This window comes from Sorex araneus, chromosome 5 (genome assembly GCF_027595985.1).
Source record: "Sorex araneus isolate mSorAra2 chromosome 5, mSorAra2.pri, whole genome shotgun sequence".
Taxonomy (NCBI): Eukaryota; Metazoa; Chordata; class Mammalia; order Eulipotyphla; family Soricidae; genus Sorex; species Sorex araneus.
Genome location: NC_073306.1, coordinates 34,515,291 through 34,530,114, shown reverse-complemented (window position 1 = coordinate 34,530,114; position 14,824 = coordinate 34,515,291). Strand labels below are relative to the sequence as shown.

The 14,824-nt window shown below is 40.3% G+C and overlaps 1 protein-coding gene across 14 annotated transcripts in view; it reads left to right on the top strand.

Annotated features, from left to right (window-relative positions):
- Window positions 1–14,824, top strand: part of CCDC30 (coiled-coil domain containing 30) — a 110,298-nt gene that overhangs the window by 36,394 nt on the left and 59,080 nt on the right. For 5 of the 14 annotated variants that reach the window (XM_055138434.1, XM_055138437.1, XM_055138426.1 and 2 more), the window contains exons 2-4: window positions 9,164–9,226; window positions 11,195–11,320; window positions 14,345–14,482. The exons of 6 other annotated variants lie outside the window; for them this stretch is intronic. In XM_055138434.1, the coding sequence (XP_054994409.1) occupies window positions 9,185–9,226; window positions 11,195–11,320; window positions 14,345–14,482 (306 nt within the window). In that variant the 5' untranslated portion in view covers window positions 9,164–9,184. The remainder of the gene's footprint in view (window positions 1–9,163; window positions 9,227–11,194; window positions 11,321–14,344; window positions 14,483–14,824) is intronic. 3 more of the 14 variants (XM_055138430.1, XM_055138439.1, XM_055138440.1) reach the window with 2 other exon arrangements.

Below are 14,824 nucleotides of genomic sequence, written 5' to 3'. Positions count from 1 at the left end.
GAAAACATCTCCAACTTTTTCTTTTTCAGCTCATTTCACTAAGTCCCTTGCATTTTCATATATAGTTTAATGTAGGGTAACATTGGTTTGTGCTTTCTCCTCTGCCACGAGAAGATTAGGTTTACTGAGTAATACCCATCACAATGGTCCGGAGGCACTCCCATTCCTCTGTGTTTATCTGTAACCTCTTTCTTTGTGCTCTGCTTCCCCAACCAGTCAATCACCTGTATCCCTCCCCCCCCAACCAGACTATGTTAATTTGTAAGGTCAGATCCTTCTAGGACACTGGATTTGTATTCATAAGTGAAATAATGCTTTTCTCTTCTCCTTATGTCCCTTGCATAGTTACTTTAGAGCAAGTCCTTTTGGTGTAGACACAGAAAGACAGTTACTGCTATGCTTTTGGAATTTGCGAGTTAATTGACTCTGAATTATAATTCACTCCTGGGCATCTGTTTTCTCGATTTAAGCCTCAGTTGCCCTTAATTCCTAGCACCCTAAAAGTAGGGGCCTGGCGAGGGAATGGTTGGATCCAGGGCAAGCTGTGAGTTACCCTGGCATCAAAACAGGCCACGTTAAGAGCCATAATACTTAACTATAAGTTAAGAGCACGGTCATGGACAAATTCTGTCACGATCCAAAGAGTAACAACTGGATTAGGACCCTGCTAGGATTAGGAAAGATTAATCTGGCCTGAGCACTGTAGTCTGAGATCTACATTGAGATGTCCCCAGGAGAGCCACCCTGCAAGCTTAATGTATCTCTTACTATGTCCATACAAAATGACTAATATTAAGAAATAGAATTAAGATGAATGTTTAAATGGTTATTGGACTAAGGAAAGGAGAAACACACCCTAGGTGGCATTTCGTCCTTGAGTGGATCTCCTGGGTGCAGGAGATCAGGAAGGGCTTTCATATGTTGATTGTGCCACCAGGCCTAGATGTGGTTGCTACCCCCAGTACTTGGAGGTTGGGGCGAGAGGGAGGCTGTGAGATGGAGCACAGGGAGACTAGCATGGGAGACAGGAGGACAGGGAATGAGGGGCAGTGTGAGATTGGAATGTGGAGCCGAGTGAGACTGGAATAGGCGCGTGGGGAGAGTGGATTTAATGGCAATTGATCACCAACCAGCCTGGCAGCCCTGTTCCTTCCTTCATGCGTTTGTTGGCCATGGCAGCTATAGGCCAGGGTTGGGGAAGTGGCTCGTGGCCACTGAACACACGTGGCAGGTGAGAGAGAACGCCACTGACACTGCCTTCACTCATTTATTTTGTGATTACACAGTATAGAATCAGTTTGTCAGTTCTGGCAAACAGGCCTGCTAGGGTTTTTAATGGGAATTGTATTGAATCATCAGATCTATTTATGGGGAGATCAATTTAGAGAAAATTTATATATACATGTATATAAGGCAATTAATGTATTTTCACTGTCGCTGTCATCCCATTTTATCGATTTGCTCGAGTGGGCACCAGTAACGTCTCCGTTGTGAGACTTGTTACTGTTTTTGGCATATTGAATATGCCATGGGTAGCTTGCCAGGCTCTGCCATGCAGGGGGAATACTCTCAGTAGTTTGCCGGGCTCTCCGAGAGGGGCAGAGGAATCGAACCCCGACCAGCAAGGCAAACGCTCTACCCACTGGGGGAATTTATCTCTGCATATATATATAATATGTAATTAGCTAATGTTGATTGATTGTATGTGCTTTTCTGTTTTAGGGCTACAGTGTTACCTCACCATGCCCAACACCAAATCACTAATATCCTTTCACCACCATCCACTAGACCCCCCTCTACCTCTAGAGAGGGTAACCTCAAATCTGCAGTCAGAATCGAAGGCTTATTTATTTCTGTTCTGCTTTTTGGTTTTTATTTTTCGGACTATACCTTGTGGTGCTCAGAATTTATTCCTGGCTCTGCACTCAGGAATCAGTCCTGGCGGTGTTCAGAGGGAACATACAGGATGCCTGGGACCAAACCTGAGTTGGCCGCGTGTGAAGCAGATACCCTACACCCTGTTCTATCACTCCAGTTCCTCCTCCATTTCTATTTAAAAAGTTTTTATTAAAAAATATTTATCACTGGCTTACAGTATTAAGGAATTTCACTATTTTAACTTCACATCTATATATTTGCAATTATCACCCAATCTTTAGTACCATCCTATCTACCACCAGTATGATACTGTGTCACATTCCTCCTAGCCCCTCTCATTTCCCCTGGGTTGCCATAGCCATAGCCATAGCTCTCACCAAATGTAAGAATTAGTTTGTTGTTTTTTACCAGTTCATTTGTTTTAGTAATTCATGTCACACACAAATAAAGTCATTCAAATCTTTCACTTCCTTAAATATTTCACAGCATGATCATCTCAAGTCCCATCAATTTTTGCCTTAACAGGCAGAATTTCATTTTAAATGACAGAGTTCTATTCTGCTGAGTATATATAATACTGCTTCTTTAACCAATCATCTATTGATGGGCAGCCACTTAGGTTAATTCCATCATTTGGCTTTTGTGAATAACTGTTTCTATGAACAGATGGGTCCAAATATTCCTTTGAAATAGTGTTTTTATGTCTTTTTGTTAAATGCCCAGCAGTGGTATTGCTCGGTCATATGGAATTTCTGTTTATTGTTGCTGTTTTTAAAGAGATCTCTGCACTGTTTTCCTTAGAGGTTATACCAATTTACATTTTGAGGATTTGTTTTGACTGTCTGTTCCTTTGTTAAAGTCTTTATGCATATGAATGAGATCATTTGCTATTTGTCTTTTTCCTTTTGATTAATTTCATTTAACATGATTCTCCCCAGTTTCATCCACATTGTGACAAAAGGCATGACTTCATCTTTTCTTTTTTGGGTATTTGTTTGTTTGTTCATTTGGGTTTTTTGTTTTGTTTTGTTTTTTACTATAACTTCAATCCTCCAAGCTTGGTATAAACCAGTTCTTGTCCTTGTCATCAAAATTTGCAATGCAGGGGCTGGAGCGATATAGTACAGTGGGTAGGGTGTTTGGCTTGCACGAGGCTGACCGGGTTCAATTCCCAGCATCCCATATGGTCCCCCGAGCACCACCAGGAGTAATTCCTGAGAGCAAAACCAGGAGTAACCCCTGTGCATTGCCAGGTGTTACCCAAAAAGCAAAAAAAAGAAAAAAATTGCAATGCATATGGGTTTCTAAGATGATAGTTTATATAGATTCTATAATGATCCTTTCACTTACTTCATCCAGAACTAAGTAGGAAAAAGCTGAGGATATATTTCTAATCTTGAACGGTGTTTACAAATCAAAGTCATTAGACACAGAAATGGTCCACAGTGAATATTCAAGTATAATTGATGAACTTTTAATCCATTTCTTAAGGAAGGAGAAGGTAGCTTATAAATAGATTTTTGCCTGAAAGTTTTCTCTTTATCTTTGATGGAAAAGTCTCAGTCTTTATTGATTATACTTAGCAGAAGGGCACTGGTGGTGTCAATAAATATTGACTAAAGGATCATTCTCAGAGGAGGAATTGGGTGAACTGAGTGCTGTAAAGGTAAGGAGGATTAGCTCTTTCCCATGCATTATTTCCAGATCTTGACCAGCATACTACACTTTTCTTAGCCCTAATCTTCAGCTTTTAGATGTGCCCGTGAGTGAATCACAGCAGTTCCTGGTTTCTGGCTTCTTTGTTTTCTGTTTCTACAATAATGGAGTAAAAGGAAGGAAATCAATATTTAAATTCCTATGTTGTGATGACTGCGGGTCTTTGACCTAATGCTAACAAGTGCTGGGCAGGTAGATAATATTTACCTTTCTTTACAGTTGAGGGATTGTGTTTATAAATACACATGCAAGCCAACATTACAAATTTTACTTTATTTTTTATTGTTAACTACTCTTTTATTTTTGATACAATTTATCTATTTTTCAATTGCATCATTGTTTTAATTTTTTTAACTTTTTTATTGAATCACTGTGAAATAGACCATTACAAAGCTGCTTTCATGATTGGATTTCAGTCATACAGTATTTCAACACCCATCTCTCCACCTGTGTACATTTCCCAGCACCAGTGTCCACAGGTTCCCTCCCACTACCCTTATATATTTGAGGGTGTGTGTAAGGATATTCAACCCTATTTCATTGGTCTGTGGATCTGTCTTTATTCCAATACCATGCTGTTTTAATTATTACCACTTTGTAGTACAGTTTGAGGTTGGGGAAGGTGATGCCTCCCATCTTTTTTTCCCCCAAGAATATTTCTGATGAACACAGATACAAAATATTAGCAAACAGAATCCAGTGACTCATCAAAAAGATCATACATCATGACCAAGTGGGATTCATCCCAAGGATGCAAGGATGGTTTAACATTCACAAGTCAATCAACATAATTTATCATATCAATAAAAAAAGAGAAAAACCATATGATCATATCAATAGATGCAGAGAAAGCATTTGACAAGATCCAGCACCCATTTTATGATGAAAACTCTCAGCAAAATGGGAATTGGAGGAACTTTCCTCAATATAGTCAAAGCCATCTACCACAAGCCCACAGCAAGCATTATTCTCAATGGAAAAAACTAAAATCCTACCCTCTAAGATCAGGAACAAAACAAGGATGCCCACTCTCACTACTCTTATTCAATATAATACTAGAAGTACTTGCCATAGCAGTTAGGGAAGAAAAATATATCAAGCGGGGCTGGAGTGATAGCACAGCGGGTAGGGCATTTGCCTTGCACGTGGCCGACCCGGGTTTGATTCCCAGCATCCTATGTGGTCCCCTGAGCACAGCCAGGGGTAATTCCTGAGTGCAGAGCCAGGAATAACCCCTGTGCATTGCCGGGTGTGACACAAAAAGCAAAAAATAAAAAATAAAAAAATATATATATCAAGGGCATCCAGATAGAAAAGGAAGAAATCAAGCTCTCACTATTTGCAGATGACATGATAATACACTTAAGGAACCCTAAAGCCTCTACTCAGAATCTCCTAGAAACAGTAGATGTATATAGTAAAGTCGCAGACCATAAAATCAATACCCAAAGTCCATGGCTTTCTTATATGCAAACAATGAGAGAGAAGAAAGTGATATGGAAAAACAATCCCATTCACAAGCATGCCTCAGAAAATCAAGTACCTCAGAATCAGATTAACTAAGGAGGTAAAGAACCTGTACAAAGAAAACTACAAAACACTACTTCAAGAAATAAAAAATACTTCAAGGACACGAGAAAATGGAAACACATCCCCTGCTCATGGATTGGGAGAATTAACATTATCAAAATGGCAATACTCCTAAAAGCATTACACACATTCAGTGTGATCCCTATAAGGATACCCATGACATTCTTCAAAGAAATTGATCAAATACTCATGAAATTCAAATGGAACAACAAGCCCCCACAAATAGCTAAAGCAATTCTTGGCGGGTGGGGGGGGGGAGATGGGAATCATCACCGTCCCCAACCTCAAAGTGTACTACAAAGCGGTAATAATTAAAACAGTATGGTACTGGAACAAAGACAGCTCTGCAGACCAATGGAATAGGGTTGAATATTCTTACACATACCCTCAAATATATATCTAATCTTTGATAAGGGAGCAAGAAATATAAAGTGGAGCAAGGAAAACCTCTTTAACAAATGGTGTTGGCAAAACTGGACAGCTACATGCAAAAAAAAAAAAAAAGGGCTCAAACCTCTACCTAACACCATGCATAAAAGTCAGATCAAATTGAACTAAGGACTTCAACATCAGACCAGAATCCATAAGGTACATTGAAGAAAAGGTCAGCAAAACCCTCAAAGATTACAAACTTTAACTGATGACAGAATATGTTTTTATTGCTGTGAATTTCAAACTGATTCAGGGAATGTTCATGTTCCATAGATGCAATACTCTAAGTTTTTCACCTCCACTCAATTATAGAAGCTTCTACTTTGGGATATTCCACTTTTTCCCCCATAATAAATTTTTATTAATAAGAGGGAGGTAGTCTTAAATAAATAGGATTAATAATTTAGAAAAACACACCCTTAAATCAACTAAGCTCAATGTCTGACTCCAATTCTTCCCCATTTCACTCAGTAGTCAGATTCATCATTCCGTAGCCTCCCACAGGCTGATAGCCAACTCATGCTAGCAGCATGCATGTTCCCAGAGGGAGAAAAACAGCTTAAAACAGAAGAAAAGCTAAGTATCTGTTTTTGTTTTTGTTTTTTGCTTTTGGGGTCACACCCGGTGATGCACAGGGGTTGCCTCTAGCTCATGCACTCAGGAATTACTCCTGACAGTGCTCGGGGGACCATATGGGATGCTGGAAATCGAACCCGGGTCGCCTGCAAGGCAAATACCCTACCCACTGTGCTATTGCTCCAGCCCCGAAAAGCTAAGTATCTGGAAGGAATAGTAACCAGGAGTTTTGAGCATCTGTCATGTGTGTGCTCTCTCCTAGGTATTTTGTTTTATTATTTTATTTGCTTTATAGATCAGACCCAGCGATGCTCAGGGGTTACTACTGGCTCTGCACTCAGGAATTACGCCTGGCAGTGCTTGGGAGACCATCTGGGATGCCGGGGGATTGAACCCGGGTCAGCCACTTACAAGGCAAACGCCCTAAGCGCTATGCTATGGCTCCAGCCCCCTCTCCTAGGTATTTTAGAATAACAATGTATGTGATCCTTGTAGCAGTCCTCCCCTAGTTCAGAAGAACTGCTTCTATTTCATAGTTGAGAGAACTTAAAGGAGCTTGTCCATGGAAAAGGCAGAGCCAGCCATTGGTCTGGGTTTGTCCAGCTTTAGAGCTTATTTTATACATCAGGAGATTTCTCGTGAGGATTTGGAAAGAGGACTTATTACAGGTCACAAGGCTTCTGTTTTTGCCCCCCACTGAGTATGTGAACCACCTCTCCTGGGAGGTGATGGGCAGACTGTGGTTCGTCCTCTCTGAAGAGGAGGAAGTGGGCACCGTCTCACAGACTGGGCAGTGTGGAGAGAGGGCAGAGCATGCTGCCACCGAGTATGGGCATGGCAGGCACACTTGGCACCCAGGCCTGGGAGGCACCATTTGGTTCAGTGTATTGGAGCACCCCTGCCTTTTGGATGAGGGAACGCTGAAAGAGGAGACTGCTATGCTCCTCTCCAGCATCGTTGGTGGCTACCCTGTGCTAAAAAGGCAATTAACTAGCAAGACCACAATCTTCTTCCTTGTTCACTGCAGACTACCAGGTGAGGCGGGCTGCCTTCAGCTCCCCAGAGGCCTCCTCCTTCCTCATTCCTCTCATCATTTGCTGCCCCTCTCTATGTTTCTCTGCTTTCAACTTGACCCCTTGCCTCAGGAAGTACATTAAATTGCCCAAATGCATAGCTAATTTGGTATGTCACAAATTTTAGTGATTTTCAATAGATAGTCTCTTGAGAAACTTATGGCATTGCATGATATTCTTATCCTGAGAAAATGTAAGGAAAGGAGGGCAGACTCTGTTTTTAATCCAAGTGTTTTCTTCCTCACTGTGGGGTAAGGGCAGGTTAAGTGCATCAGCATCATAGGCCCAGAGGTGCAGAAGTTCTCATCAGCACACACGGGGACCGGCAAAGAGGGAGTAGCTGCTCTGGGGAAGCATGCACCCTTCCCTGCAGCTCTGCACAGTGCTGGAAGAAGCGACCTGATTCCCCACTCCATCTTTTGTCCAAACCAGTGAAAGAAAGATCTGGAAAAGTGACACTTGGGTTTCAGCACCCATTTCTGTAAGAGTATGCCCCAGTCTTTCCAACTTATTAGTCTGAGATTGTTCTTCCTGTTTTATTGATATGAGAAAATTATTAAACATGAGAAAGGTAAATTATTCATGATCAGCCTTACTAAACTAATGAATTAGCTTTCTTAAACATCTGAAGGTTAAATTTATACACATCTGGCAATAAAGTATGAATCTAGAAGTACAAGAAAATCTACAGGGAAAAAAAAGGAAAATCTACAGAATACTGTTCCCCAAAATTTAATTAAATAAAACCCTTTGGTCAGTTGGCACTTTCCTTTCTTCAGCCTCGTAGATAAATACTTTAATCTCTAGATTTTTACAAAATTAGTTTCTACTTAGTTCTAATTCTACATATGACTGATGCAATGTTAGTGTCTTCTTTTTCAAAACTATATATAAATACTTATAAACTTCCTTTGTCCGCGCGGCAGAGCCTGGCAAGCTACCCGTGCATATTGGATATGCCAAAAACAGTAACAATAAGTCTCTCAATGGGAGACGTTACTGGTGCCCACTCGAACAAATCGATGAGCAATGGGATGACAGTGACAGTGACAAACTTCCTTTGTATATAATATGTTACTAGGGCATTTCAATAAGAGTTACTTTTGAAAAAAAAAGTAATTGGACTGGGAATGTAGCTCAGTGGTTGGGCTTTGTATGGGTAAAGTCCTGGTTTGGATTCCTGCCACCTAAAAAAATATATTGTATAGGGTGAGAGAGAGATAATACAAAGGATAGGGCACTTGCCTTGCATGTCGCCACCTGGGGTTCGGTCCCCAGCACCACATATGGTCCCCTGAACCCTGCCAGGAGTGGTCTCTGACCACAGAGCCAGAAGTAAGCCCTGAGCACTGCTGGATGTGACTCCAAAAACAAAAAAACATACACTAAGAGCAGGAGAGATACTACAGTGGGTGGGGCACTTACCTTCTACATGGCTGACCTGGATTTGATCCCTGGAACCACATATGATCCCCTGAGCTCTGCCAGGAGTGATCCCTCGGCATACAGCCACAAGCAAGCCACTGGTTGAGGCCCAAAAGCATACAAAAAATTAAATTAAGTAAAAAAGGAAAATTAATAGCTAGATTAATTCAGATCAACCAAGTTTCTATAGTATGTTTTTCTAATATTTTCTAATATTTGGGTTTAGTTGCCAAATAGCAGCAAGATTGCAACTGTGCCATAAAGCCAGTCTGCAAAGCACCCAAGGACAAAGAAGAGGAGAAACTTGCTGGTAGGAAGAAATTCCAGGCATGTAACTTCAGGGAAAAACACTAACAAATGTAGCCTAGCCTACCCTTCCCCCCCACCCCCAATTACATATGTGTATATATTTTAATTGGTGATTTATTTGGATTAAGATTTCTATCTTAGAACCTGAGTTATCATTTATATAGGAAGATTGAAGAGAAATCAATATGAAAGGTCAAGAGACAGTGGAAGTACAAGATTTGAATGAGGTAAGAAATGAAGGCTGGGTATGTGGCTCAGTGGTAAAGTAAATGCCTTGCATGCATGAGACCTGGGCTCAGTTCTTGGCATTGTTTAAACAAAAGAAAAGAAAAACTAGCATTAGATTTTTAGCATTGAAGGACCTTCAGTCTCTTCTGGGACTGGAAAGGTAGAACAGGGGTTAAAGTGCTTGACTTCTATGCAACTGTCCCAGGTCCCTTCCCTCGTACCACATATGGTTTCTCAGGTTCTGCCTGGAGTAAGTAACCCCCAGAACAAAGGCAGGAGTAGCTCCTTAGCACAGCTAGATGTGCTCCAAACTTTCTCCTCAAAAGAAAAAATATGAAGATACCATTTTTAGTCATACATTCAATGTAGGTAAAGGCAACTCTCATAAAGATATGCTGAACGTGAGCAAAAGAAGAAAAGATATGAGAGGAATAGTAACTTACAGAGGCTGAAGTGATAACACAGCAGGTAGGGCATTTGCCTTGCACATGGCCGACCCTTGTTCGATTCCCAGCATCCCATATGGTCCCCCAGCACTGCCAGGAGTAATTCCTAAGTGCAGAGCCAGGAGTAACCCCTGTGCATCACTGGGTGTGACCCAAAAAGAAAAAAGAAGTAACTTACATTCTATTACATTCTGTGGTTGTGGTAAGTGGTTGCAGAGGCCTTCCAAGAGTAATCAGTCAGAAAGAAGCCCCCAAGAATGTATTTAGAATAAATTAGTGTGTTGATTTTTTTCAGAGTGACTTCAAGGTCACATTGCCTGGTGAGAGAATAAATGTAAAAGTTCTACACACTTGGTGATGATATAAATTTTCACTTTCAGAGCACTTCCGACATGCCTATTTATAGCTAGACATCATTATCACAATTTCCAGAGGGGGACCTTGAAACTAAGAAAATTTTAGTACCTGGTTCAGAATCCCAGTGTCAGTAAATAGTAGAACAGGACTCTCTGCTGAAATAGCATTTTGCATTTCCAAGTTAGAGAGCAGAGATGTGTCCACCGCATGCTCTTCCCTGCCTGGCCTTTCAGAGTAATCAGTGAGTTCACTAGACCAGGTGCTCTCACAGCGGAAAAGGGTCTGCAGCTTGGCCTCTGCAGCCTGGTAGCAGGAGAATTGGCTCAGCAATCTCTCCCCACTCACAAACTGCATTTGACCTTGATATAATTTCCTAGTGGGTGTTTATACACAAGAGACAGTACACTTTGGCAAGTTTGAATAGAACAAATAGTAAGAGTGTTTGGGGCTGGAGCATAATACAGAGGGTAATGCGCTTGCCTTGCATGCGGCCAACCCAGGTTCAATTCTCCACACTACTTACGATTCCCCAAACACTGCCCAAGTGATCTGAGCTCAGAGCCAAGAGTAAGTACTGAGCACTGCTGGATATAACACCCCCCAAAAAAAAATAAATAAATAAAAGAGTTTGTTAGCTGGACTTGGTTTGAATCCCAGTGCTGACTCTGTGAGCATGGGCAAATTATCCAATGTATAAGAACTTATTTATGTCCTCTATAAAATATATGTAATAGTTACCATCTCGTAGGGGTCATAGGACAATAAAATTAGGTAACACATATTTTACCATAATGTCTACAATATGTTAAGCACAAAATAAATAGTAGATGCTATTTATTATTCAATTATCATTGATTAATTTTCTAAATTTTCAACAATACCTTATATTTGTCAGTTATCCAGAATTCACAAAATAATTTTAAAATCACATTTTATTCTTACTTTGATTACTTTTAACATATGTAAGACAAATAATGGCTTCATTTCATAATTGATAAAGTAAACTTAAAAATATACCTAGGAGCTATAATACCAAGAACTAGTTTTCCCAAGTTTAGTCTCTTCTAGATGACTTTACAATTGAGGTAGATATAAAATAGTTATCAGAATTCATAGGAATCATGGTTATTATTTTATAATTAATTTTATAAATACTTTTTACAGATAATGAAAATGAGCCAAGAAAAAAATGAAATGTTTCAAAGTGAGTTGTCAGAAGAACAAAAAAGGAGAAAGCAATTGACATCTCATTTTAATGATGTAAAGAAGTCTTTGAAAGTTGAAAGCGAGGTATTTTGCTATTCAGGACATTATCTCTTTTTGAACTTTTAATTTAGGGAACTCATGTAGTCATATAATTTTACTTTGAAATAAATTATAGCTATCTAAGTATGTGTTTCTATTACAAGTAAGTGACTTGTTCCCACTGAGTTTCATGACCAGCCTGTGAAGAATCATTGAAATAGCAGATATTCAGTTATTCACTATCACTATCATCCTGTTGATCGTCGATTTTCTCGAGCGGTCTCAGTAATGCCTCCATTCGTCCTAGCCCTGAGATTTTAGAAGCCTCTCTTTACTCATCCTTCCCAACAGTGCCACATTGGAGGCTCTTTCAGGATCAGGGGAATGAGACCCATCATTGTTACTGGTTTGGGCATATGAATACACCATGGGGAGCTTGGGATTATAATTAAGAACTGTTTTATTTTTAAAAAAAGTTTATTTTACCATCTTCCAAAGTCGTGTCAGGAGACAACACCAGAAGACATTAGGGGAGAGAGGGCTGGGCCAGAGCAATAAGTTTAGCAGGTTAGGCCTTTGCCTTGCATGCAACTGACCTGGGTTCAATCCCTAGCAGTCCATGTTCCCCTGAGACTTCCAGGAGTAATTCCTGACTACAAAGCAAAGAGTAACCTCTGAGTATTGCCAGGTGTGGCCCCAAAAAGCAAACAAAAAATAAAGAAAAGAGAGGGCTCAAAAAATAGCTCAGTAGACTGGCACACATGTTTTGCATATGGGAGAGTCCCAAGTTTGATCACTGGAACTGCATGGTCCCCAAGCATCACTGGGAGTGACCCTGGAGTACCAAATCAGGTGTAGCCCCTAAACAAACAAAAAGAGACCTGGAGATGAGTTCATGGAAGTCTAAATTTAACCAAGTTATGTGATGATAACCTTTTATGTGATGTGATGATAACCCTCTATATTATTTTTTATGTGATGGAAATCTTTTGGCTGCAAATATATCTGTCTGGAGACTATAAAAAATTTATATTATTGTATTTCTTGGAAAAATTGTAGAGGATTAGTTGCAAACTTTTATATTAATGATTCTGTTAAAATTATAGCTTGGAACCCTAAAAGTTATGTTATTCAAACAGACAAAAGAGGAAAAGAAATAAGCCTGGTAACTGGGAACACCTGTAAAGGCGATTAGAGGCTGCCCCCAAAAAGCCTCCGTCCCTCTCAGAGAGCCTGGCAAACTACCGAGAGTATCCCACCCGCATGACCGAGCCTGGCAAGCTACCCGAGGTGTACTTAATATGCCAAAAACAGTAACAACGACGGTCCTCATTCCCCTGACCCTGAAAGAACCCCCAGTACTCCATCGGGCTACACTAGCACGCTATAGGGACAAATGGAGACATTACTGGCGCCCGCTCAAGCAAATCGATGAACAATGGGATGACAGTGACAGATGTGATGATAACGCTTCAGTTTGCAGGGCAGGTGACAGTCAGTGGAATGTCCCAAATCTCATGCTGGTGCCTACAGGAACTTCTCATGAAAGCCAGTGAAAAATCAGGAGCACTTGTCCTCTTTTGATCTGGGAGAGCTACCTTGTCTCACTCTCCCCCATGCCTTCTTGTCAGCATTTCCTTCTGGTCCAGAGCCTTTGGGGAAAACCAAGTGGGTCCCTACCTAGAATAACTATAGCCCTCCAAGGGCACATGGATAGACTCTCAGGCCCTACTTTCATGTCAGACACTACAAATTCTATATCATCAATGAAATTTGGTTAAAATCTACAACTAAATAAACTGTTTTCTCTCAGGAATAGGGGAAAAAACAGGGTTAGGCAAAAACCTGGCTGATTAAGTTATCACACACACCTTCTTTAAGCAAAATAATTCTTAATTAAAAAAAAGTATTTGCTTACACTCGGCCAACCCAGGTTCGATTCCCAGCATCCCATATGGTCCCCCAAGCACTACCAGGAGTAATTCCTGAGTGCAGAGCCAGGAGTAACCCCTGTGCATCACTGGGTGTGACTCAAAAAGCCAAAAAAGAAAAAAAACAGTATTTGATATAATTAAGACATTTGAATTACATATTTACTTCCTATGTAAAGGTCACTTAAGCTCCCCATATTTCAGTTTCAATAACCCTACCTCATCAGGTTGGCACAAATTAAAGGTAAACCACGTCAGAGGCCGGGGGGGGGTCCAGAGAAAGAGTACAGTGGGTAGGGCATTTGCCTTGCATACAGCCAACCTGGGTTCTATATCTGGCACCTAATCTGGTCCCCTGAGCCATACAGGAGTGCTCTCTGAGCACAGAGCCAGGAGTAACCTTTGAGCATTGCTAAGTGTGTCTCAAAAACAAAAACAAATAAACAAACAAAGGCAAACCATACAATACCCTATAAAAGCTAGTTGGGGGTTGAGGGAGTCAGATAGATAGTACAGGGGTGAAGGCACTTGCCTTGAAGTGACTTGCCTAAATTTGATCCCTGGCACCACATGGTTTCCTAAGCAAAGCCAGGAGCTGAAAATGGCTCCTGAGCGCTGCCCTTTGTGACCCCCAAACCCTCTAAAAATATAAATTAATTAGATTGAAGCTAAGTTTTTTAAATTGAGATAACAGTTTACATGGCTGTATATGTTTTGGGAGTATAACTTCACACATCTTTATTTATGTTACCACACCACAACCACCATAAAAGTACCGATAACCTTATACCCCAGTCCTCCACCCCCCAAGATTACCTCCACCTAACACATAACTTTTTAAAGATCTGAACAGGTAATGAAACTATTTAATGCAGGCATTGGTGAAGAATCTATATATAAACCTTATTTAAGACAGGGCTGACTCTAGTTTAATCTTTCAGCTATGGATGAAAGAAACTAAGACCGTTACATTTAATTAATTAATTTGAATTACATTTGTTCTTGATTACTAAAGAAGGAAGTCTGCTGAAAGGCTAGGTTTGAAATATTAAGTTTTTTTAATTGTTAGAATTATTTCAAAGATTCTTTTTTAGAAATATACCTTTTATGGAAAACATCTTCTTCATTTCTTGATTAGGAATTGCAAAAGTCAAAGTCAGAACTTATATACCTGTATAATGAAATTCAAAGTCTTCCAGGGACTGCAGATGAGAGAGAACCGTTTTTAATAGAATATGAATTGCTGCAAAGAGAAAATTATGAATTAGATATTAAGGTGAGCCTTCATTATTACTTAAGAGTTTAATGTTTGACACCTCTTATGAGGATAAGTTAAATGGAATCTAATTTTCAGTATAAGCTGACTTGAAATTGAAATGTCAATTATTCTGGAATAAATTACAACATTGTGTGGATTGTTAAAAATGTGTTTCAGAATAAATATTGAGATACTAGCCAGTATTTCACTCTTTTTTTTTTTTTCTTTTTGGGTCACACCCAGCGATGCTCAGGGGTTACTCCTGGCTTTGCACTCAGGAACTACTCCTGGCGGTGCTTGGGGGACCATATGGGATGCCGGGGATCGAACCCGGGTCGGCCGCGTGCAAGGCAAACGCCC